This window comes from Melanerpes formicivorus, unplaced genomic scaffold (genome assembly GCF_026170545.1).
Source record: "Melanerpes formicivorus ecotype bairdi unplaced genomic scaffold, bMelFor1.0.p_v2 SCAF_2, whole genome shotgun sequence".
Taxonomy (NCBI): domain Eukaryota; kingdom Metazoa; phylum Chordata; class Aves; order Piciformes; family Picidae; genus Melanerpes; species Melanerpes formicivorus.
In genome coordinates, this window is record NW_027142354.1 from 13,578,377 (window position 1) to 13,602,499 (window position 24,123).

The 24,123-nt window shown below is 41.4% G+C and overlaps 1 protein-coding gene across 1 annotated transcript in view; it reads right to left on the bottom strand.

Moving 5' to 3' along the window:
* Positions 1 to 24,123, bottom strand: part of SYNJ2 (synaptojanin 2) — a 70,645-nt gene that overhangs the window by 27,582 nt on the left and 18,940 nt on the right. Inside the window, exons 3-9 of the mRNA XM_068151252.1 lie at positions 23,773 to 24,043; positions 18,901 to 19,126; positions 8,909 to 8,992; positions 7,135 to 7,196; positions 4,535 to 4,631; positions 1,379 to 1,551; positions 892 to 973 (exon numbers count right to left, since the gene is read on the bottom strand). Coding sequence (XP_068007353.1) covers positions 892 to 973; positions 1,379 to 1,551; positions 4,535 to 4,631; positions 7,135 to 7,196; positions 8,909 to 8,992; positions 18,901 to 19,126; positions 23,773 to 24,043 — 995 coding nt within the window. The remainder of the gene's footprint in view (positions 1 to 891; positions 974 to 1,378; positions 1,552 to 4,534; positions 4,632 to 7,134; positions 7,197 to 8,908; positions 8,993 to 18,900; positions 19,127 to 23,772; positions 24,044 to 24,123) is intronic.

The window sequence follows — 24,123 nt, forward strand, 5'->3', positions numbered from 1 at the left end:
TGTACAGGGGCAGAATGACCTCCCTGCTCCTGCTGGCCACACTGTTCCTGATGCAGGCCAGGATGCCATTGGCCCTCTTGGCTGCCTGGGCACACTGCAGGCTCATGTTCAGCCTACCATCAACCAGTACCCCCAGGTCCCTCTCTGCCTGGCCCCTCTCCAGCCACTCTGACCCCAGTCTGTAGCTCTGCATGGGGTTGCTGTGGCTAGTGTGCAGAACCTGGCACTTAGATGTGTTAATTCTCATGCCATGGGATTCTGCCCATCTGTCCAGCCTGTCGAGGTCCCCCTGCAGAGCCTCTCTACCCTCCAGCAGATCAACTCCTGCCCCCAGCTTGGTGTTGTCAGCAAATTTACTGATGGTGGACTCAATGCCTTCGTCCAGATCATCAATAAAGATGTTAAAGAGCACAGGGCCCAGCACTGATCCTTGGGGCACACCACTAGTGACTGGCCACCAGCTGGATGTGGCACCATTCACCACCACTCTCCAGGCTCGGCCTCCAGCCAGTTCCCAACCCAACGCAGTGTGCTCCTGTCCAAACCATGGGCTGACAGCTTGGCCAGGCGTTTGCTGTGGGGGACAGTGTCAAAGGCCTTGCTGAAGTCCAGGTAGACTACATCCACAGGCCTCCCCACATCCACCAGGCGGGTCACCTGATCCTAGAAGGAGATCAGGTTGGTCAGGCAGGACCTGCCCTTCCTAAATCCATGCTGGCTGGGCCTGATCCCTTGGCCATCCTGTAAGTGCTGTGTGATTGCACTCAAGATGACCTGTTCCATAAAGACAGATTTGTGTACCTGAGGCTTATGCCCTCTTTCTTGTCTTTCCTGTTGTATAGATTATGTATGCAGTACAGACATTCAGGAAAGGTCCTCTGCCAAACTCACCTCCAGTGCAACGAAGGACTGTATACTATTAGTACGATCCAGGCAGTCCAAACAATTCACTCGAAAAGTACCTGTCTGTAGACTTTGGTAAGCAGCACAAGAGTAGGGAGGGAAAAAAAAAGGTTATTTTAAAATAACATCTAATTGTCAGCTGATTGAACAAGATCATCAAATTTAGTCTGAATATAGTCACCCACATTTTGATGGTGCAAGCACATTGTGCACAATGCCTTCCATTCCCATCTAATTACTTGACTAAGTCTGCAACCCTGTATTAGCAAATCCATGCACAGGTCACTTTGCAGGTTCCAAACAATGGAGATGCAGTTAAGCCAAATAATCTACTTAGCACCAAGACTGTACTTTGTCTCAAAACTGTATTTCAAGATGGTCATTAACACTCACTGTCCAAACACAGCAAGAAACCTGGGAAGGACAGAATGGGTGGTGCCAGGCTACGCTGCGACAGAGGGGCAGGGACACTCACCATGGACTTACATTCTTGCCCTTTGTGAAGATTCCAAGTTCTTCCCAGTGCAACTTCAGCTGAGGCCTCAGCAAATTTTCCAGTTTTTCAGGTTTCCCACCTTTTGCAAACTGGTGGTAGTCAAAGTTTATCATGGGACTGTCTGCTGCATGGGAAGAGGCCCATAGCAGTTTCTGTTTAGACAGAGAATGAAGAAAACAATTCCTGCTCAAGCCACAGTGTAGGGATTGATACCAGCCTGGTTTTATCCTTACTAAACTTTGACTGTTTATCAAAGTTTTAATGCTGAGACGTTCCTAGGTAATTTTGACAGGCCAGACATGAAAAAGCAACTGAAATTTCCTATTTGTTTTCTTTGCAAAAGTAAACTGCATTGTTAGACCCCATTTTTAATGCAGGGAAATTCAAAATCTAACTACAAATTATACATCAGTATTACTACTGTCTGCACCTTGGCCAGCAGCAGCCCTGCAGCAATGGACTGCTCCCTCTGTTCACAAGGGTGTACAACAACAGTGATGCTCTGGGACAGTACAGGGACCCTGAAGGGAAGGGTGAACAGAGCTGCTTAAAGAACGTAACAATGCATAGGTGCATCTTTTAACCATTCTTCAGTGCCATGGCATGGAAAATATTGCCCTAACTTGAGGCAGAGATTGCACAGGAAGGAAGAAGTCCCAGGAAACATACTACAAAATGTTTGTGGTATACTACAAAAGCCAGAGAGAACTGTTACATTAACTCTAATTATGCAAGACTTTGCCTATTCCCTTCCCTCCTGCACATTCTCATCCCCAGAGACAGATGCTTTGCTCCACTTCAGTTGTGACACAAACTGAACAAAACAATTCTGATCCTATATTAAGAGTACATGAAGAAATTTAGACCAGTATAATTGTATCAAACAAGCCATTAGGCCTTCCCTGCAGAAACAATTTTAAAGGAGTTGCATGGTGTTTGGAGAGAGACTTTCAAAATGTTTCATTAGACTGTTAGAAATGCCAAAACACCTGGTAAGAGCTTCTCTATTGTTGACACCTCAACTTAACTTTACAGCTGCTGGCACTAGTAAGGCACTTGAGGATGACATTTACCCACTGCCTAAGTTTAAATCATTGTCAGAGTATTCATAACTCTACACTACAGCATTGATTTTACTGTAAACATAACTGCATCTGTTCTAGGAGATGCTTATGAGAGGAAGAGCATTTCTGGGAATGATACTGATTTTGGGTCTGGTAACAGCTGATTCACATTAACAGCTGAAGGTAAATTGGTCTTTTACAGTTTTACATCTGTTCCCGTTGCATCAACGAATGGTAGTTGTGACATTCCAATCAAGGAAACCCAGCAGCAGTGATTATGAGAATATTTTGAATTAATTTGGATAAGAACTACTAAGACTGAAGCAAGAGTTGGGAGAAGAAGGAATACGAAGGAAGATCGAGAAACAAAGAAATAAACCAGTAACAGAAAAGAAGAAGAGTTTTAAGTCCTAATCATTCCTCTCTGAAATATTTAATTTTTAATTCAAGTCCTTTAAAATCATCAAAGTAAAAATGAACTGCACAGTCTTTCAAAACATCCATTATTAAACACAAAGACAAAGAAAAGACCAAGAAGTGGTTGTCTTGAATGGGAACGAAACGTCACTTTCCGGCGCTGTCAGTCTGAATTCTTTCACAGTGCTTTCATAATTTATTTATTTTTAAACACTTATAAAGTTCAACAATTAAAATAGATCTCTATTTAAAAGAAATGATTGAATGCAAAGTCTTAAAATCTAGAGATGCCCTGTTTCTGACGTAACCCTTGTTTATATGATACTGTCTTTAAGAATGTCTTTGATAGAATACCAGTATTAAATTTATCAGAAAAGTCTTTATTTTTATCTTCCTACACTATCTGAGCATTTTGGAAGTGATTGTCTCTTACTCCTAAATTTCAGTGGGTTTGGAAAATAAACTCCAAAAATTACTTTAAAGATAGGGAAAACAAGGAATTAGAGAGGCTAATATGTGTCATGCAGAAATTCAGTAGGCAGTTGAAACCAGAAGCTAGGACCAGACTTGACTTCTGTACCTGCTAGAGCCCTCTAAGCTCTAGCCATAATCACTTTCTTTGGTTACAGAAGGACTTTCACTTTGTCACTTTCCACTGGGAAAACTGAGAGTCCTCCCTAGTTCTTTGGGAGGAGGAGCAAATGGTCATGCTGAAAAACTGCCAAAAAACTCACGACACTCCTTGTCTTGAGTACATTATTCCAACAGAGTGCAAAAGAAATCAGGAACTATTACTTCACTACACTTTTCATTTTGCTTAGTTTCACATAGTAAATGTTTAAACTCAGAATTGTTCTATCATTCTTAACTGTTGATCAACACATAACACTTAGTACAGAAGCGTACTTAAACCATTCTTCATATTATTCTTCAGAAGCACTTAGGAGGCAGAATGCCATCACCCTCCAGTCAGATTCAGGCAGCAATGCACTGCTGCAAATCCCACTCAATGCCAGCCTGTGACTTCAAGTAGACACTAGTTTTAAAAATCTGGCCATGAGAACACTGCACTAGAAGTTTCTGAAGCTTTAATTTGACAGCACCAGCCATCCTGAAAGCACAACCCAGACGATTTCAGGTATTAGTTGTGCCTAGGGATACTTAGGGGCCAGGAAAACCTCTCTCCATACACCAGACTGTAAGGTGCTCAGGCAGCCAATGCCCATTAATATCAGTGCAAAGCAGCTATTTCCCATTATAAACAGCAAGACAGCTTGCTCGCACTCAGTGAAACAGGGTCAAGGCCTGCACCCCAAGCAATTCTGGCAATCCCATGAGGCACTTGACTATATACTGTGACATAACAGACCATTGTTGCAAATGTGAACTACTCTTAGAAATTAAGGCAAAATTTTTTTAAAGTCAGTTTAAAGAGAATGTGCACTAAACTCTGCAAAAATAAGCAGGAAGGCAGTGCTGGAAATTAAGCCATGATACTACAAGGCATCCATCTCTCAGTACATAACATCTAGTAAAGAGATAACATAATTTCTTTAGATATACTATTCATCACCTAGTGGGCCAGAAGGGAAACAGAAGAACTTGAAGGCTCAGGGGAAATCAGCAGATAAAAGAAATAAAATATTGCTCCTACCTTAAAAGCTCTGTTGAGCACCTCCTCCCCTCCTCTGCTTCCCAACAGGTTAACAATCACTTGCTTTCCATATTGCTCTTTCAGAAGCATCATATGCCTGCAAAAGTAACCATAATAGGTACTAAATAAAACCATGTCATGTTGCTTGATACCTTTTTCAAAATACATTGGTTGTTCCATTCCATCCAGTGTAAAGTTTCAGCCACAGCAGCTGCAGACATCTTCCTCAGTTTCCTTGCAATGAATTATTAAAGTCCAAATGGTGAAAGTATGCAATTAACAGACAGTGTTTTGTATTGAAATTAAAGAAAAAAGCATGTTCTTTCCTTAAGAGAAAGCCCCAGATCTTTTATGTCACTGTTAGCTTTAATATTGCCCTTTGTATGCTCCCACCCCTTGGCTGTCAGCCTGGGAACTACATAGGAAAGACAAGAAGAGAGGAAAACATATTACACATCAACAGGAATCACCTAGCATCTTGCAGGACTGGGGCTACAAAGAGTGAACAGCAGCAGGTGGTCCTACGCCTCTAGGGCCAAGGCCAGGGAAGCACAAACACATGTAAGTCTTAAGACAGGGTTGAAACATCCCTGAGCTACCACAAATGAAGCAGAAACTGCTGCACTAGATCAGAACAAAGGTCCTCTTTTCCAAGTGGACTGGCCCAATTCATCAGGAACAACACAAAATAGGACAAGTATAAAGCAAGGGGGTTCTTGCATATATCCCCAACCTCTCAAAGCCTGACATTCAGGGACTTTCAAGTCAAGAGCTTTTAGCCACATGCAGAGGGCACCCATTCTCCCTTCAATAAAGTTTTTTAAGTTGGCATGTGCTCACTACAGGAGCTGTGCTGGCTCATCAAGAAACAACTAGATCTTAAAGCTATCTTCCATCATGTACTTACTGTAGCTGAGTAGAAATAGACAAGAAAAAACAAAATAAGCACTTGCACATTAAAGGCTCTTAAAAGCTGCACAGCAACATGCAATGACCAAGTGTCAGAAAAACATCAAGCATACATCTTCTGGCTGTAACTAGAAATAAGCCACACAGAAACCCACAGTGGGGAGGCGGGGGGGGGAGAAAAAGAAAGAGAAAGTTATAAGCATGGCCCTCAAGAAACATGGCTAACTATATTTTCTGGTGCTATTTATATTCCTGATTCTGCATGCCAACTCTTCCCATACATTTGCACCTCTCAGATTCCAGCATCAAGATCCTACTTCTCTGCCAGTGTTGCTTCCTTACAACAAAAGTGCTGAAGCTCATATCACCTGCTTGAGTTCTGTAAGCAGAGCTCCCCAAGGTTTTCTCAAGGACAGGGTATGAAAAAGATCCACCAACAAAGCTACCATTCACTTCTCACAGTGCTTTCCCAACACATTAACTCATCAGATGGCTAAATGTAATAGGCTATAGCACTCTAACACTCTCAGAAAAGCTGCAGCTGACTGCTAAGTTTCAGTGTCTTTTTTCCATATAAGTCACTTTTACTTGCCCATTGCCAGAGGACTGTCTTTTGCAAAAGGATCCCTATCTTCTTTTAGCCTAAATGTTTTACTGTACACAAGAGAAAGAAGGAATAGCACTTATATTTCTTAAAAGAATGCTATTCACAGTTGCATCAGGGTTAGAGAGAAAAGATTCTGAGCTAAATGGTTTCACAGAGCTGTTCCTTGCTGAGGTACTCTTCAGTTTGCTGGGCAGCACAGAAGGATGCTGAGTTAAGTTTTTTTCTGACGTAAGTTATCTCTGCTGTGGAATGCAAACTTCTAAAGTGGGGTTTTAGGGACACATGGCAGAGCAAGTTATCATGGCACAAGATGGGTTTCAAGGGCATTTGAATTATGATTTAAAACCCTTAAAAATCTTGGAGAATTAATGTACACCAAGACTCTTCAGGGCAGGACTGCTATGGTGCACAATCCTTTCAGATTCTAATCCCTGTTTGGGGTCCTCAGTGCTGCAAAACTACTAACAATCACCAATGTCATGTTTGTAACAGTTGCAGTGAATGAAATCAAGAAACTGAGAGGTCTTAAGCAAAATTTACACAAACTCTGATCTGCCAAAAACAAACTAAAACTGAAATTAATCAAACGACCTGGGACTTGACATATTGGAAGTTTCCCACAGGCCCAATTCATCCAACCTGGTTAATTCTAATCTCCTTTTTAGACAATGCTCCCCTGTCCAGGGGAGTTTGTATTTGAAGTATAGCAATTCATAGTCAGATGTTCAAAAAACCCAAGCTAATGCATGGCTTTTTTTAGGTTCCAGCTTACAAGCAGCCTTAATGGTTTAAAGAGGTTTACAAACCAGTCTTTGAGTAAGGTAGAAAAACACATCATAGCATAGGACACTTATTCCTGTACAGTGGTAGAACAATGAGAAGAAAACCAAATCCAGAATGGAGTGGAAGAAATATTGACATTTTAATTACCTGGGTTACAGCGGTAAAGACCATGTCTTCTGTGTACCTCAAGTATAAACACACTGAATGATCCACAGTACCTGGAGGTTTGGCTACATAATGCTGTGGAATCTTGGTTAAATGCCAGCCTTCTGTGTTACTGCTGAAGTGGAATGAAGCTTACCTGTCAAAGGCAGGAGCGTTGGCCTCCAGACCTCTGTTGAGCCTCAGATGACGAGAGCCCACCTAAAATAAAAAATTGGAAGAAAAGGAAGCAGAGAAATAGCTTATTAAACTGGCAGAGTCCTAAATCACTAGATGTCTCCCTTTTTCCTTCAGAGAAAAACACCTCTTGAACAGCACCAGACACCTAAGAGACCTTACATACCCACATACCTAATATCCTTAATCCAAAAGTTACAGCCTTTATTAGACAACAACATTTGCAATTATAAGTGCAAGCACGATTATCATTAAACAAAGGGATACCTACACATTTTTTTATGGCCAAATGAATCCATTTGCCTGCTTCCTCTGGCAAACATCTCACATTGCCTCACATGAGCATGCTGTGCCTAAATTTCTTCCTACTCTAGGCAGAAAAGGCTGCAGTTATGCCAGTTCCATGGGTTGTGTTTCCTGAGTTCTTTCATCTTTCATTATTTACAGAAAATAAAAAGTATCAGAAGAGTCCTTTGAAAATATGAAGGATGAAATGCTAGCTACTGTTATTACAGTACTCAGAGGGCTTCTTGCCTTCTCAAAAACTACACTGTTAATTATTTATAGGATTGTTCATAGTTTCCTGTACTTCATCATGTTCCTTTGTTTTTCATGAGGTTGGTTTCTGCCATTCTTTCTAACACACTCACATTCAAGGACTGAGAGTTACGAGCAGTCAGGAACATGAAGATTTATAGCCTAATTGGGATCAGGCAAAAAAAGCAAGCTGTGTTCCTGCAAAAGAGCTGAAAATTCTGTTTAACTAGAGGTGCCCCCACTAGCCTTGGGGGAAAGCTCAATGGCTTTATAGCACACAGAACAACAGTGCTAGATACAGCTGTGCCATGGGCCGGACGCTTGCACTACCATGTTGGCAGATCTGCTTTATGAAAAGAAGCAAGCGTTGCACTGGATGGTGCTAACAGACAACACAGATCCTTTATTCCTCTTCCTTTTATGCTAAATCCAGTAGTTCTGAATGGCACCCAGGTGCTAGATTTAATCATTTAAAAGCATAAAATAATATTATAGGTATCTTTTAAAAGTTGTATTATGTATTCTCTCTACTAATATATGTGCATTTTCATTCCAGTTGCTTACCTGTTTGTTATGGGAATGCAAAGAGGGCTAGCATGATTCTACTTGGGCTTGCAACTGTACATAAACTGTACGTCACAAACCATGTGTAACACACTAGGCTTGATGCAATCATCTCCTGATGAAACCTTATACATCTGCCTTGCAGAAGGATCAGATTATATCATCATCACCCTTTGGACCAAAATCTAGTCAACGCACCATCCAGACATTAGGTTTTGTTTCACGATAATGTGCTCCTATAGAGCTCCTGATATCCCTAGATAGTTCAATTTTATTGTGGAGAACAATATCATCCAGCCAACTGAGCATTTCAGAAGGAAAATTTATTCCAAATAATTTTGAAAATGTTACAAAGATATTGCTGTGTCATCTTAGGATGCAGTCTCTTGCAAATAGTTCCCTGTAGAGGCACACAAAAGTGTTAAACTTAAGTTGACTATAGCCATTTACCTGGTTTAGTTCTGTTTATCTTAACACACAAAAATTCCTACAAGGTAAAACTAACATGAAATGGATCAACATTTTCACAGAATGAGCTTTGCAGCTTAGTTTTAAAACTCCAACTTTTATGTAAGTTCTAAATAACGAGTACAAAGAGAGATAAGTAAGGTAGGCTTTTTGATTATTTGTTTTACCTGAAGCCTTGACTGCTCCCAAAATAGTGGAACAGAACCTCTGATCTGCACAAAGGAGGAGACATCATCATCCAAGTAAATTGTCTGCAAAAATAAAATAAAAGGAAGGAGTTCTGCAGTTAAACCTACCAGTCTGTGACTCCTTCATCAGGTGACAGTTTAAGACACTGAACTCAAAGTGTAAAAACAGTAAACCATGTATCTCCCTGTATCCACTTACTGCTCAGCAACTTTTCCATAGTCTCACAGGCAGTGTAACAAAGCACAATGTATTTGCTTTCATGTACTCACAGCAGATTCAATTCACTACTCACCAGAAATTAGGGAAAATTTAAAACACCACCGCTGGCCAGAAGATAGGAATCTTTCATCCACAATGAAGACAGATTTGATCTACTCGTGGAGACAGTTAGGAAGACCACTCATACATTCTCCCTCTGTCTCTCTCACAGAATTTAACTGTGCAAAATGTCACCGCTCCTTGTGACTGATGATGGGTAATGTCAGGTGTGGGATAAGCTTATCTCTTGCTTTATTTACTATTTCTTATTTCACTGCATGTTGTGCCTTGTCAGTGTTCAAATAAATCTTGGTGAAGCTAGCAGCTTTGCCACTCCCATTCTGAGACTCAGTGAACAGCATGTGATCTACTTCTTTTCCAGGAGGCTTACAGCAAGAGGCTCCAAATTCTCCATTTGCTTCCCTAGTCAGACTTCAAACTCTCACTCAGTATTTGTACTTAGAATCACTGCTAACAAACTGATTTAAAATCAAATCTATGCCAAGTGCAAAGACTAATTTCCCGCTGTGTCTTAGCCCCCCTTCATCCCACAAGGAAAGTGTTACATTATATGGTAACTTAGCACAAAAGGAACTATCTTCATATTCAGCCTGACCACAGAGCAACTGTGCAAAGCCCAGCTCATTCCCCTAGCCTATACTTAGCAGTGGAATCCTGGCTGGTTTCCATGGGGGATACATGAGACACATCTCTGTTATCTCATGCATGACAATGACACTTCTGCAGCCCTGTGGAGGAATGGTATCCAGGTCATTCAGGTAGCTGCTTCTCTAACTGCATCATATCATTTAGCACAACTGCTACCAGCTGGCTAGGAGCTCCCAAAATAGAAAAGAATATGAAAATAGGTTACTCTGCAGCTTTAACATGGTTTGTGCTTTTGGATTTACCACTGGCTGTGCTAGCTGGGTGGCTCAGGGGAAGTGCCTTCATTTATCCTGACCTTTCATCACTACCAATACACAATTTTTAGAGCTACATATGTGAAAATAAGAAGTACAGCTACTCCAGAGAGGTGGCTACTTAATAATTCTGTAAGCAGTTTTACATAACTAATCTTTACAACATTTTTGCAGAGCACTTACAATTATCCCTATTTCACTAAGATGGAATAAGTGGCTTCATCAGGGACATAACCTTAATATTACATTGCCAGCTAGCCCAGATACTATGCACAACTGTACATTTTGATGTTTTTAGCCTCACATCAAGGAACTGAAAGCACATCCTAGTACAACTCCCTGAAAGAGATGGGAGTGATCAGAGAAGTTCTTTTGCAAGAGCCGCCTCACACTTCGAGTGACATGGCTCCAGAACACCATGACAACACACTGGTGCACCTTTTCTTTGCTTGGCAGAGTTTATCCTACATTTGGACTACAGGAGGAGTGAGTAGGCCCACCTTCCTCCTCTTCATCACATCCTCCCTGAGACAGGCCACACCAAGATGAGTCAATGACTTTTAAACACTGAATCATCTTTTCACTCAGTCATGGACCCAGAGGAGCTAATTCTAAGGTATAGCAAATTTGTCTAGCTTCACTGACAGACCCAGCATTATCCTGACTCAAGCTAAATGAGGATCAGGTCCTGAATATAAGCAAAAAAAGTCAGGACCAGCTCACTTCAAAACCTGGCAACAACCACCACCTTAGTGATAAGTAAGTATAATCATAATGAATACAGAAAAAAAGCTTGCTACAGAGGATCAGTTCTCTTTAGAACCTTCAGGAATGCCACTGTTTCCATAACTAACTGAAAAATCAACATCTCAAGCATCTCTTTGGCCACCTCTTTTATAAGTCCCAGCTGCAAATTCTCTAGACCCACTGATTCAATTATAGTAATTCCACTATCTGCATTTTAACATCTTCCTGAGCTACAGTTTAAATGGAAAGTGTTTAATCAGTTACAGACCATGAATATATAACCTGCCAGCTTCATGCCAAATATAGAAGAAAAATACTGACCAAACACTTCTGCCTTTCTGCAGTAATAGAAGCTCAAATTTCCACTTATTAGTGATTCAACATCCTAAGAGTGAACAGATGTTTGTTACCATTATCACTCACATTTTCTGTTCAGTGGTTTTTCACCCATTACTTATTGTAAGTGTTTTCTGACATACTAAATGGTCCATTTGGAGAACTGAACAACATTTCAAAGTATTTGGGGATCATTCTTGTGACCTAACCAGGAGGTCCAGATCCTGATGTGATGAGCTGGTGGGGTACTCTGTCAGGATGACATTTAATACAGAGCCCCTCTATGATGACAGGGGAAAGATACTGCCATTTTAATGCATATTACCACGTAGCTTTTAGAAATTGGATGAGGTTTCTGAACTGGGAGCATGGCTCCCAAGAGTCATTCACAACACAGCTCTCCAGATTAGCTTTTTTGGGTTCTTTTTCTTTTCACTTACAGGGCTCATCATTCTATCCTCTGGAGGAATTCTGTGGTCTTTCACAACTCTCTCACCTCATTCTTGTAACCCACATGAATGCAAAATTTGTTTCTTCCAAGGTGACAGTGAGTTGGAAATAGACCTAGTATTTTTTTATGAGTGGGAGAATAACACCCTTTTCTGCCAGGCATTCCTTCCCAAAGAGACTGCAACCATTTTGTTAAACATTTTAACTGTGCAAATCCTCCTTAAATTTCAGCAATGCTTCTATCTGCCAGTCATTCATCACTCCAAGGAACATCATCCCCTGATCTTGACTACATATGCCCCATGATGTTGTAATACAGTTTTGGTGTTCAATCACCCTAGAGCCACTACAAGCACAGCCAAGATGTTACCAGGCAAAGACATTTATTAAGTTACACTGCAAAGTTATATACTCTTTCAGAAAGTATATTTGTCACATCCTAATTGGTTATTTTCTACTGGCCTGTGTGTAATTAAGGCATACAATAGGTTAAAATAACAACACAGTACTTCAACACATGCAACCAGATTCTGCCAAGTCTTTCTTCTCAGTTACAAGATGCTTACATTCTTTCCTAAGTCAAAGACTAAACATGGCCTTCTCTAACTCAAGCAAGGGCAAATCTTCCCCTACATTTCCCTCTTCCTTTCTCTCAGTTACTGATAAGGTATGCTTTCCTACCTCAAGGGCAAACCATAGCTATTCCAAAGCTATCTGAAAACAACCCTTCTCCTACACTTTGACCTTACAATAATAGTGGCAACAGCCTTCCTACCAGCAGACCTGTTAAGTAAGCAGCTTGAAAGACTAAGGCTAACAAGACTTTCCAAGTTCAGGAATGGACATAGTCTTGACACCCGTATATACTGTAAGAAACTCAATTTGTTAAAATCTTAAATAATCACTGATAATATATCCAGGCTAAGATTACACTTGTAAATAAAATATTCCAACTTTTTTCCTTAGGCAATTCCAGCATTTATGCATGGGTAAGTACAGAACTTCTCATATTATTCCAAGCCTTAATCATTTTAGTCACAATGTCATGTTTTCTACAGGCACTTATTTGTCTACTCACTTTTTTGTCATTCTAGTTGAGACTTTATTACCCTGCCCTCTAGAAGATATTTTTTTCCTATTTTAAGACACTGACAGAAGATGAACATTTCTTGAAGAAAAGAAACTCAAAGCAAGTTATTTCCAGAATTTTCCTGTTCTCTGCTTTCCTGAAGTCACAGAGAAGAAATACATCCAAGAAGATCACATCACTCTCTCAACAACATTCAGTTCAACAACAATCAGTTACATTTTGGGCAATGTTTTGTCATTAGGATTGATGCATACTGCTAAATATCTGTCTTTGGTCTTCATAAAACTACTGTGGAGTCATCTTTTCTCTTGGATCCAAAAAGTCTGCTTGCCCACAGGGAATGTTCATTCCTATCAAAACCTCAAAACAGTTGAGGACTGTTTTATTAATCTCAAACGGTCTGGTCCATAGAACAATCATCTAGTTAGCTGGATGGATTTTCAAACATGTTTCCTGCAGTTTTCCATCAGACAATATAAAAGCAACTGGCTACTTAATGCATGTAAAGGGCCTCTTTGTCTTAATAGATTGCTTGCTCTCTGATCTCTGTCGTAAGAATGTGCCACGTTTTCCTTTCACTTTATGTTGTCCTAGATGTTTTCTTGGCCTCTCTCTCCAATTCCAGGATCAAGAATGGTAGTGTTGACAGTTCAAAAGGTTGTTTCTCAGTCTCTCCTTTATCTTGCACAGGGACAGAACTTGCCCATGGCATCCAAGGACCTTTCCTGGTAACACAAGCTTCCTGCACAGGTATTAAGCTTCTGAGCTAGTATAGAATAGAATAGAATAGACCAGACCAAGTTGGAAGAGACCAAGATCATCGTGTCCAACCTATTATCCAACACCACCTAATCAACTAAACCATGCAACCAAACACCCTATCAAGTCTCCCCTGAACACCTCCAATGATGGTGACTCCACCAACCTCCCCAGGCAGCCCATTCCAATGGACAATCACTCTCTCTGCGTATAACTTCTTCCTAACATCCAGCCTAAACCTCCCCTGGTGCAGCTTGAGACTGTGTCCTCTTGTTCTGGTGCTGGTTGCCTGGGAGAAGAGACCAACCTCTGTCTGTCTACAACCTCCCTTCAGGTAGTTGTAGAGAGCAATAAGGTCACCCCTGAGTCTCCTCCTCTCCAGGCTAAGCAACCCCAGCTCCCTCAGTCTCTCCTCATTGGGCTTGTGTTCCAAGCCCCTCACCAACTTTGTTGCCCTTCTCTGGACACATTCCAGCAAGTCACCATCTTTCTTAAACTGAAGGGCCCAGAACTGGACACAGAAAAAGAAAAGAACCAGTACTGCTTCTGAGCAGGAAGCGAACACCTATGTCAACCAACTGGTGTTCTAATACCAGCACACTGTGTGTACTCATCGCCTGAAATAATTTACTCACTAATCTCCACCACTCAGCTTCATTAGAGGGGAACAATTATTCAGTCACAGCTTCAAATGGCAAAATTAATTCCAGACTCAAGGGGCACACAGAGACACAGGCCATGATGAAATGGATACAAGCATGGCTTGTTCTGGGATCCCCAGCTCTGCCACACAACCCACAAAAAGCATGGACAGCAGATGGCTTAAACATACCGCTCCACAAGTCTCTCTGGCTCAGACCGTGGGCTCCAAGCATATACTTGCCAAAATAATCCTCTTTGCCCCACCTGGGGCCATGCTAAAACTTGATCCAGAAAATAAATGAACCACAATTACATCCATCCCTCTCCTGAAGAGCTATCCAACAGTCTACAAAGTTACTGTGATAGAGTGATCATTTTTATTAATCCATGTCTGACATTCTTTTCTTAAACTGGAATAAAAGGAAGGGAAATCCATATTCATGGAACTTCCTTTCAATGACTTCTTAAGGTTTTCTTTTTCTTCACTGAACAGTTCAATGAAAGGGAAAACAACTAAAAATATTAGTTTACCTCTGGTAAATCAGAGTTGTTTTCCTAAGTCACATGCTAAGATACAAGGAATTTATCACAAGTCTTTGGAGGGTTACTGGGGGAGGACCTCAAATGTAAACAACGACAGGAACATAAACAAATAAAGAAACCACTGCTTGTTTCTCAACACTATCAGCAGAAAAGAATTCAAAGAATGCCCTACAGTCTCAGTTTTAAGGGAGCACTAGGGAAGGAAGAAAGGGTGAAGGGAAACATTTAAGCTATCCCTAGGAAACAGACTGATTTTAAGAGTGCTTGAGGATTACCTGCAACGCTGCAGGTAGAAAGGGCTACCATCCCATGACAAAAAAGGCAGTGAATTTGGAAGTAGAGGGATTTCAAAAAAGCTCTCTCTTCTCTTCCCTTCACATTTTGTTTTTCTTTAAATGTTTCCTACCATTTTTCCCCCTTCTTTTTCCTTTGTCAAGATGCAAACCAAATGACCTAATAGATGTGATGTACCAGTACCCTTTAAAAAAAAAAAAAAAAAAGGCAAAAAAGGCAAAATTTAAGTGAGATATTTAACTTTCTCCCTTCTCCTCAAACACTGTGAGTCACACTAGTTAAGTGAGCCCACAAAAAATGACTCATTGCAGAGCTAAAATGCCACAAGGCTAACTCAGTGGGAGACAAAAGCACACCATCTATGCATAAAAGAGCTGCCTGGAGATAAGACTAATTGTTTCTCCCTCTTCTAAAAACAGACTTAGAAGTAAGTCCTACAAAGGGGGGGGGAAAGTCCTGTATTTTCAGAATCCTAGGGTGCTGTTTGTCGATGAAAGCACACAGCCAGCATGCCACTATACCGTACAGGCTGCAGCACATGGAAACAAAACGTTATTCAGCCAAGATATTACTTCATAAGTGATTAGTCAGTAGTCTACTATGAAAGTAGGAGAGAGTTTATTCTAGGGCTCTTCCTTCCTAATGGTAAGCGGATGCAAGCCTGAACTGGATCTCAGGCATCCCAGTGGTTAGCCCAACTTTGCTTTCTTAGGACAGGCAGTTTACTAAAACTAGTGTTTATCACCACTAGCAACAGCAACCTTCTTTGCTCCTTTTAAACCAAACAAAACCACATTTTAAAGCTACAAATCCTTGCTATAATTTTCAGCCTACTCAAGCCTTTCACTCTATAACAATTTCACTCTTGAACTTATGCTTAGCCAACTGCAAAACACTCAAAAGCCTTCAGTTTCCTCGCTGAACAGGAACAAAGCACAGCAATTCCTTGTGAAGAGCCTGACCCAGCCCCAGTTAAGGGAAGCATTAGCAAGCAAGTACTGTTTTGCCACCCACCAGAAGCCAACCCTCAGGTTTTCTGTTAGAATGCAAAGGCCATCTTATTTTTCATGCTAACTATTTGCAACATAATGTACTCCTGGAATATAATAAAATAGAATGAGATACTTCTTGCCCAACTAGTGAGCAGGAGAGTAGAAGTATTTTCTATAATTAGACAACTGGTAAGTGCAGTGCCACAAATGTGAGACTGATCTGCAAGAAAGTTGACAACCCTTTACAATATTTTCTTTCCTCTGCATGTCAGCAAGAGAATATTCTTCAAACCCTGAGTTTTGCACTATCCATTTTGCACTAATGCTCATGAACAGGCACTCAAATAAAATAGAAGACTGTACCAATTGGCATATGTCCCTTTTTCTGTTCCTAGGCTCCAGGGGAAAATTCCACTTTTCAGTGAGTAGACCTATCTTATCTGCCAATGCCCTGACAGACCTTCTAGGAAGCAGACGTATCTTGGACTTGACTCGAAGTTGTTCTGGAATAGAGGCACAGGAAGAGAATTATTCCAGAGAATTCAGAGGCTGACACTGAGCCTCAAACACTGCAGGGGGACAGTTTGGCATCCAACAAGCAGAATTTGTGGAAGTCTGAACAATGTGGGAAGCTGCCAGGCCAGTCTACTGAAAATGGAAGTAAACCAGGAAAAGGGAGGGACATGAGCAAGAAGCTGCCCACATCCTTCACGAGACCTCCAACCACTGGACAGAAAGTCACACATGTAACAGCTTGCACGCTTTTGAGCATGGTTTGGGGATTAAACCTCACAAGCAAACTGAGGAATACCAGTCTGCAACTCATGCAGGCATTCTGCTGAGCAACACAGCACTATCAAATCTAAGGTAGCTCTATGTTTGTCCTTAGGCAGAACCAGATGAAGTTAAAGCTCCACTACCAAGGCAGCATCTTAGAGAAAAGCAACAAGGCAACATCTTAGATGTTTGGTAGTTTCGAAAGTACTCAAATATTGCTAGATTTTCAACAAACAGGCGCATGAAGGCTTGCCTGCCTCACACAGAGGGATAAGGGAAAGAGCGGTGCCAAGTGTGAGCTGTTACACAGAGCCATGAGGAAATGCCAGTGCTACAGTATGGGCGCTTCTGTGTGGGGATGCCACCCTCAGCAGTCAGGCAGCGACTACAGTGACACAGCTGTTATTCTTCTGTAACAAGTAATGACACAGTTACCTTAAGAACCTCTAGAGTACATTCACTGTGTCAGGGAGAGATGGCTCACCAGCGCCCCCTTATGAGCGTCACATAAGCAATCCTACTACATGAGCACTCACATACATGCAAGAAAAAACATCTACATTATATACACAGGCATGTAGATCTGCCCAGAAGACACTGAAAACAACCAAATTTTAGGAGCAGATCCTTATCCTTTTTTGAAGACTGATACCACCCATTTATCTAACCTGCTTATAGAGACATCTATTTCTGTATGGTTGTTCTGACTGCTGGTAATTACTACTTCTACTCCAAAAGGAAAAGGTGATTAGACTTGAATATCAAATCACTCATTTCAGCTGGCACAGAAGAGTTCATATTTTTCAGGGTCCACTGCTTTTTGTTCACTATTAAGGTAATAAACAATTTAAACCATGTGTAATGAAACCAAAGTGACTGTTACTTTGTTTGTCTATGTCAATCAAGCTCTCAAGTCATACCACCTCTCCCTGGAGAGAATCCCCCACAAAGCAAAAAGGAATATAAAGCAAATTCTCTTCCAAAGTGACTTACACTGGAATTTGCCTGACTGAAAAGATGGGGTTTTTTTCCCATTTCCTTCACCAGACAAAGCTGATTTGACTCCCAGCAAATAGAATAATAGAATCATAGAATCCATAAGGTTGGAAAAGACCTCAAAGATCATCAAGTCCAACCTGTCACCCAAAATACAGCTTCCTTGCTGAGCAGCTTCCTCTTAACTAAATGATCTGAGTGCTGAGAGGAGTTCTTCACCATAGCACAGCATACACTACACTGCTGTCCTCACTGGTCTGTAAAAGTACTGTGAGGCAGGAAGTTAATAGTCACCTTCAATTTATAGCTGAAAAACTTACTGTGTAAAGAAGTGATGATTTCAATCCAGTAAGGCAGACAGAACTAACTTGAAAACATGGATCTTTAGAATCAGAAGATTTTACATGATTCTAAGTGACTTCTTTCGAGCCAAAAAGCAACTCCCAACTCCAGTCTTCACTGAAATCACCCCCAGCACCCCTAAACAAATTCTTTTACATCACTGTAGATATAGTCATGCCATTGTAGTGCAAAGGATTCTCAATGGCTAGTTCAGCACACCTGGTGGTATGCATTAACAGAGATACTTAAAATGAACAATAGAGAAACTATTGTGGAGGCCATTATTATATAGAAAATCTTTCAAACTAGTTCTCCAATATCCTACAGCATGGGAAACATGATGAATCTTAGAAAAAACGTACCTCAGAATGCATGTAGAACATATAAAGTGTGACATTTATTATGGAGCACATTTGAAAACATTCTCCTGTTTAACACATGGAGCTCATGACTGATAATTCCAAGCAAGCTCCATGCAGCTGAGAAACTCCACTGTTACATCAACACTGTCATGTTGATTTTGCTTGAATTGACACACAAAGCTCTCCGAGTGGTTTAAAACCCACTATTTCACTACAGTATCAGCTGGCCAGACTTTTGGATTCATGAAAGAGATTAAAACTATTAGTGAAAACTGAGTGCATGGGCAAGTCAGAAAAAAAACAGATCACAAAGAAATGCTTCATGCAATAGTAATTTAAATATTCTTGGAAAAAAAGACCTGCTGAACTCTTTCAGTTCTTGCTGGAAAGAATTAAATGTTGCACTGATTAAAGCAGAGTGGACTGAATTGTTCAAAGCTGTTGGATACATCCACTTACTTGCTCTGTCTCAACAAAGTTAGACACGTGTCCATCATCACTGACCCCTCGAACATGAAACCGGACCCCAGCTCGCTCACAGCCGATGCGAGAGATGAGGCAGGCTTTTGCCTTCTGGTGAGAAGCATAGACAGTGCGAATGTCCACTACGCCACACATCACTTTCAGCAACCAGTCAGAGCAGTTCACCTGGTAGTGTCTGAAGGGCACATGCAACAGCTGGTTCCTGGAAGGTTTAACAGATGTATTACTGAATAAAACAAGACAGGCAGGAACAGGTGCCACCCCACATTTACTAGTTTAAGCAATTAAGGCTTTGTGACCCCTTTTCTGTTTTATCTTTAATTTAGTCAAAACCAGGAAATATCAGGAATAAATCCTTGTGAACTACTGTCAAGTCAGTATTGCCTAGATTTTAGCATCCACTACAAGTTGAAAAGACATTTTAAAATCCACCAGACCTTTCAGGAAAGTTTTTGAAAGCAGAAACTGGACTCCTAAGTCAACAGAGATACTGCAAAAGGTGCTACTAAAATGAAGAGGAATTTCTGGTTTAACCTCCAATCTATTTTAAGATAACTCCCCAAGAAACTTGTCATACCTGGGCAACAGTAATGCTAGTCCCTTCTATTATGATGGTTTTCCTAATTTCATTTTCCAAAATGTATCTTTACTCACAGATGAGGGCCAAAAAATCCCTTTTATGACCATTTATTGCTCAACAAGATATCTATACAGGAGTTATTACATATAGTGAAAGCCTTGAGGAATTGTTGTTCTAGAGTACAGGACTTCTCTGAAAAAGGTGCAAGTCATTCTTACATTTTTTAGACCAAATATGTAACTGAAAAAGCAGCTCTAAAGCAATTTTTGGTACCTCTTCCACCTCCTTATCCTAGCTCTTCTCACAGAGGAAGTCCTCACTCAGACAAATTCCAGTCAAATTCTTTTGTTGTTGCAGCTCATTTAACAGGCAGTTTGCACTGCTTATAACTAGGGTCACTTGACTTGTGCCCATTATATAACAATTTATCCAGCTCTTTACTTTTTATCAGGAATCTAGTGTTTGGTCTGACATTTCCCATACCACATAATTGTCTCAAGATAATTTTCTTTGGAACGCCTTTTTGCCCTAAATGTGACATCACCATTCATATCCCTTGTGCAACACACAGGAGAATGGAACCTCTTCAAGAACTACTTCTAGACTACCCATAAGCAGCAAAGAAGGAAAGTTCAAATACTTCTATTCAAAGAAAATTTTTCAAAAGATGGTATTGATAAAAAGAGTTGCTTTGAAGTTTGCTTCTTTTTTAAAGGATACTGCCAACTTAGGAGTTTCAGCACTGGAACACAGCTCATTTGTGCCATGTGTCTGACCTGACATGCTTGGTGAGCTTGATAAGCACAATGTATAATTAACACAGTTGAACAGAAATCTTGTGTCTCTCCTCAATTAATCTCAAACCACTGGATCTTATCAGTCAACAATCACATCACATTACTTAGCCTGAATGAACTGCTCTCTCAGGTTTATTTTTCATCGCTTATGAACTTTTTTTCTTATCTAATATCCACCTACTTTGGGCCTTAAGATTTATCATACACTAGCAGCACACCCACATTTAACTCTGACAGTTATTTTCCACCTACATCATATAACCCTCATTTATTCCCAATACAGCTATGCTTACTGGCTACCTTTTTGTTTAGTAAGAAAAAAAATAAGGGCATAGGAATTCAAGCATTCTGCCAGAACTCGTAAAGCAGATAAACTGAATCTAAGGAAGAAAAACCCCAGCACTGTTTGTTTCCTTTCCACTCAACCAATACTTGCCACAAGAAGACTGTAAGGGCCAAGTCCCTTCCACTGAAAGAGAAGATTAGGTGTGTGATCACATGAGGAGACTGAACATACATTGCTCTACAGGACCTAATGAGATACATCCCAGAATCCTGAGGGCTGATGCAGTTGACAAGCCGCTCTCCACGACATCTGAAAAGTCAAGCCCCTGACGACTGGAAGAAGGGAAAAACTGCACCTGAAAAAGATGGAAGGTGGACCCTGGGAACTACCAACTTGCCAGCCTCACCTCTGTGCCTGGGAAGATCATGGCACACATCCTCATGGAAACTATGGAAACTCCAATAAAGCACATAGAGGACAAGAAGGTGATTTGAAACAGTCAGCATTGCTTCATCAAGGGCAAGTTCTGCCTGACCAAACTAGTGGCCTTCTATAATGGAGTGTCTACATCAGTGGACAAGGGAACAGCTATGACATCATCTCTCTGGACTTCTGTAAAGCCTTTGATTCATTACTCCTCAACATCTTTCTCTCTAAATTGGAGATACAGATTTGATGGGTGGACTGTTCAGTGGATAAGGAATTGGTTGGATTGCTATACTCAGCACTGGTTAGGCCATACCTTGATACTGTGTCCAGTTCTGGGCCCCTCAGTTTAGGAAAGATGTTGAGTTGCTGGAACGTGTCCTGAGAAGGGCAACAAAGCTGGTGAGGGGTTTGGAGCACAAGCCCTGTGAGGAGCGGCTGAGGGATCTGGGGTTGTTTAGCCTGGAGAAGAGAAGGCTTAGGGGAGACCTTATTGCTGTCTACAACTACCTGAAGGGAGGCTGTAGCCAGGTGGGGGTTGGTCTCCTCTCCCAGAAAACCAGCAACAGAACAGCCTCAAGCTGTGCAAGGGGCTTAGAAAGACATTCTTCACAGAAAGAGTGATTGCCCATTGGAATGGGCTGCCCGGGGTGGGGTCAACATCCCTGGGAGTATTTAAGAAAAGACTGGATGAGGCACTTAGTGCCATGGTCTAGTTGATTAGATAGGGTTGGGTGATTGAGTGGACTCAATGATCTTGGAGGTCTCTTCCAACCTGGCTGGTTCTGTGATGGTCATATCCAGAAGATCATGTCAACGGCCTGATGTCCAGATGGAGGCTGGTGACAAGTGGTGTCCCTCACAAGTCCCTACTGCGGCCATTGCTGTTCAGTATCTTCATCAGTGACACAGACAACAGGACTGAGTACACCCTCAGCAAGTTTGCAGACAACCCTAAGTTGTGTGGTGCAACTCACATGCCAAAGGGAGGGGATGCCATCCAGAGGGACCTAGACAAACTTGAAATAGGCCTGTGTGAACCTCATGAAGTTCAACATGGCCAAGTCCTGCACCTGTGTCGGGGCAAAATGCAGCATGGAGGATAAAGGGATTGAGAGCAGTCCTGCAGAGGAGGACTTGAGGGTGGAGGTGGATGAGAAGTGGGACATGAGCAGGCCAGATGCACTCACAGACTGGAAGGCCACCTGCATCATAAGAAGTGTGGCCAGGAGGTCAAGGGAGATGATACTGCCACTCTACTTTTGTGAGCCCTCACCTGGGGTACTGTGCCCAGCTCTGGAGTCCTCAGCACAAGGTCATGAACCTCTTGGAGTGGGTCCAGAGGAAGGATATAAAAATGATGAGAGGGCTGGAACACCTTTCTTATGAAGAAAGGCTGAGAGAGATGGGGTTGTTCAGCCTGGAGAGAGGAAAGCTCCAGGGAGAGCTTATTGCAACCTCTCGATACTTAAAGGGGGCCTATAAGAAAGGTAGGCCAGTATGGCCTCTTGTGCCAGGACAAGAGGTAGTGGTTTTAAACTTAAAGAGAGTACATTTGGTCTAGATATAAGGAAAACATTTTTTTCAATGAGGGTGGTAAAACACTGGAACACATAACCCAGAGAGATGGTAGATGTCCCATCCCTAGAAACATTCAAAGTCAGGTTGGATGGAGCTCTGAGCAACCTGGTGGAGTTAAACCCACTGCTGAGGGGTTGGACTGGTAGACCTTTAAAAGTCTCTTCCAACCCAAACCATTCTGTGATTCTATGATTCTAAGTAATACTTCTTCTTTGCTTTGTATGCACAAGAAAGTAAGAAGTATAGCACAGAGTATCACAGGAGTCTCTTCCTATGCAACAGACATTTACACTGAGGTGTAAACATATTTAATATTGATGCTTTCAGCATAAAAACTGAAACACTAAACTACAGACTGTAAACAAATACACTTTAAAGAAACAGAAGATACTTCAACACAAATGATTGAGTTTATGAACAGTTCAAGTGCAGATTTCTATTAAATAACTTTTAAAACAAATTATTAGAAAGAGCTATAGGGGAAACCATGACATGTAGAGACATGCTTCTGCAATGTGAGCAACGCATCTTGTGTTTCCTTCTTAAGAACATTGGAATTGCATTTCACTATAAAATCAATTTTAATTAAACAGAAGTTACTTGTTTGACCCAGGTTTACCATGAATGTATTAAGACCACATGCCCTGTAAAATTACATTAACAATGAAATGTGACCTCTCCTATGGAGACAAAAAGAGTTGGGGTTATTCAGTCTGTTGAAGAGAAGGCTCTGAGGAGACTTTATTGTGGCCTTCCAGTATCTTAAGGGGGGCCTATAAGAAAGCTGGTGAGAGACTTTTTGGGAAGTCAGGAAATGTCAGGAATAGAGGGAATGCAGCTAAACTAGAAGTGAGTAGATTCAGACTGGATGTTAGGAAAGTTCTTCACCATGAGGGTGGTGGAACACGTTGCCCAAGCAGGTGCCCTGTTCCTGGAGGTTTTTAAGGCCAGGCTGGATGGGACTCTGAGCACCCTGATCTAGAGTGAGGTGTCCCTGCCCATGGCAGGGCAGTTGGAACTGGATGATCTTTGAGGTCCCTTCCAACCCTGACAATTCTGTGAAATGAAGTGAAAGAAAGTGCACTTAAAATACTTAAGTTCGTTTTCCTCTGAGAATGACTGACCAGTAAGGTAGAGGTAATAAGACAAAAGACTTTGGTATAAGATGTGGTACTAACCAGAAGAATGAGTTACCAGACTCATAGCTGTTATCACCCTGCTTCTGAGCCCGCATAGTCAGGTCAAAATTTGAGCCAGCATTAGGCCAGGAGAAAAAGAACATCCCAGAGTTCAGTATTTTCTTCAAGGCAGTAACACGCTCCTCTTCCTTGGTTTCTTCCTGAAGAGGACAGAAATCTGTTGCAGTAATTTTGTAAACTTCAGTGTCCAGGATTTTTCCCACTGACGTACAGCCTGTCACCAGGACCAGAAAGTGCAGCCGAGTGTTACCTAGAAGGCAACAGATAGTTGAGAAAGGGTTACAGGTGGACACAGGCCAGGCCCTTTGGCATCAGTCCTGTCACATGCAA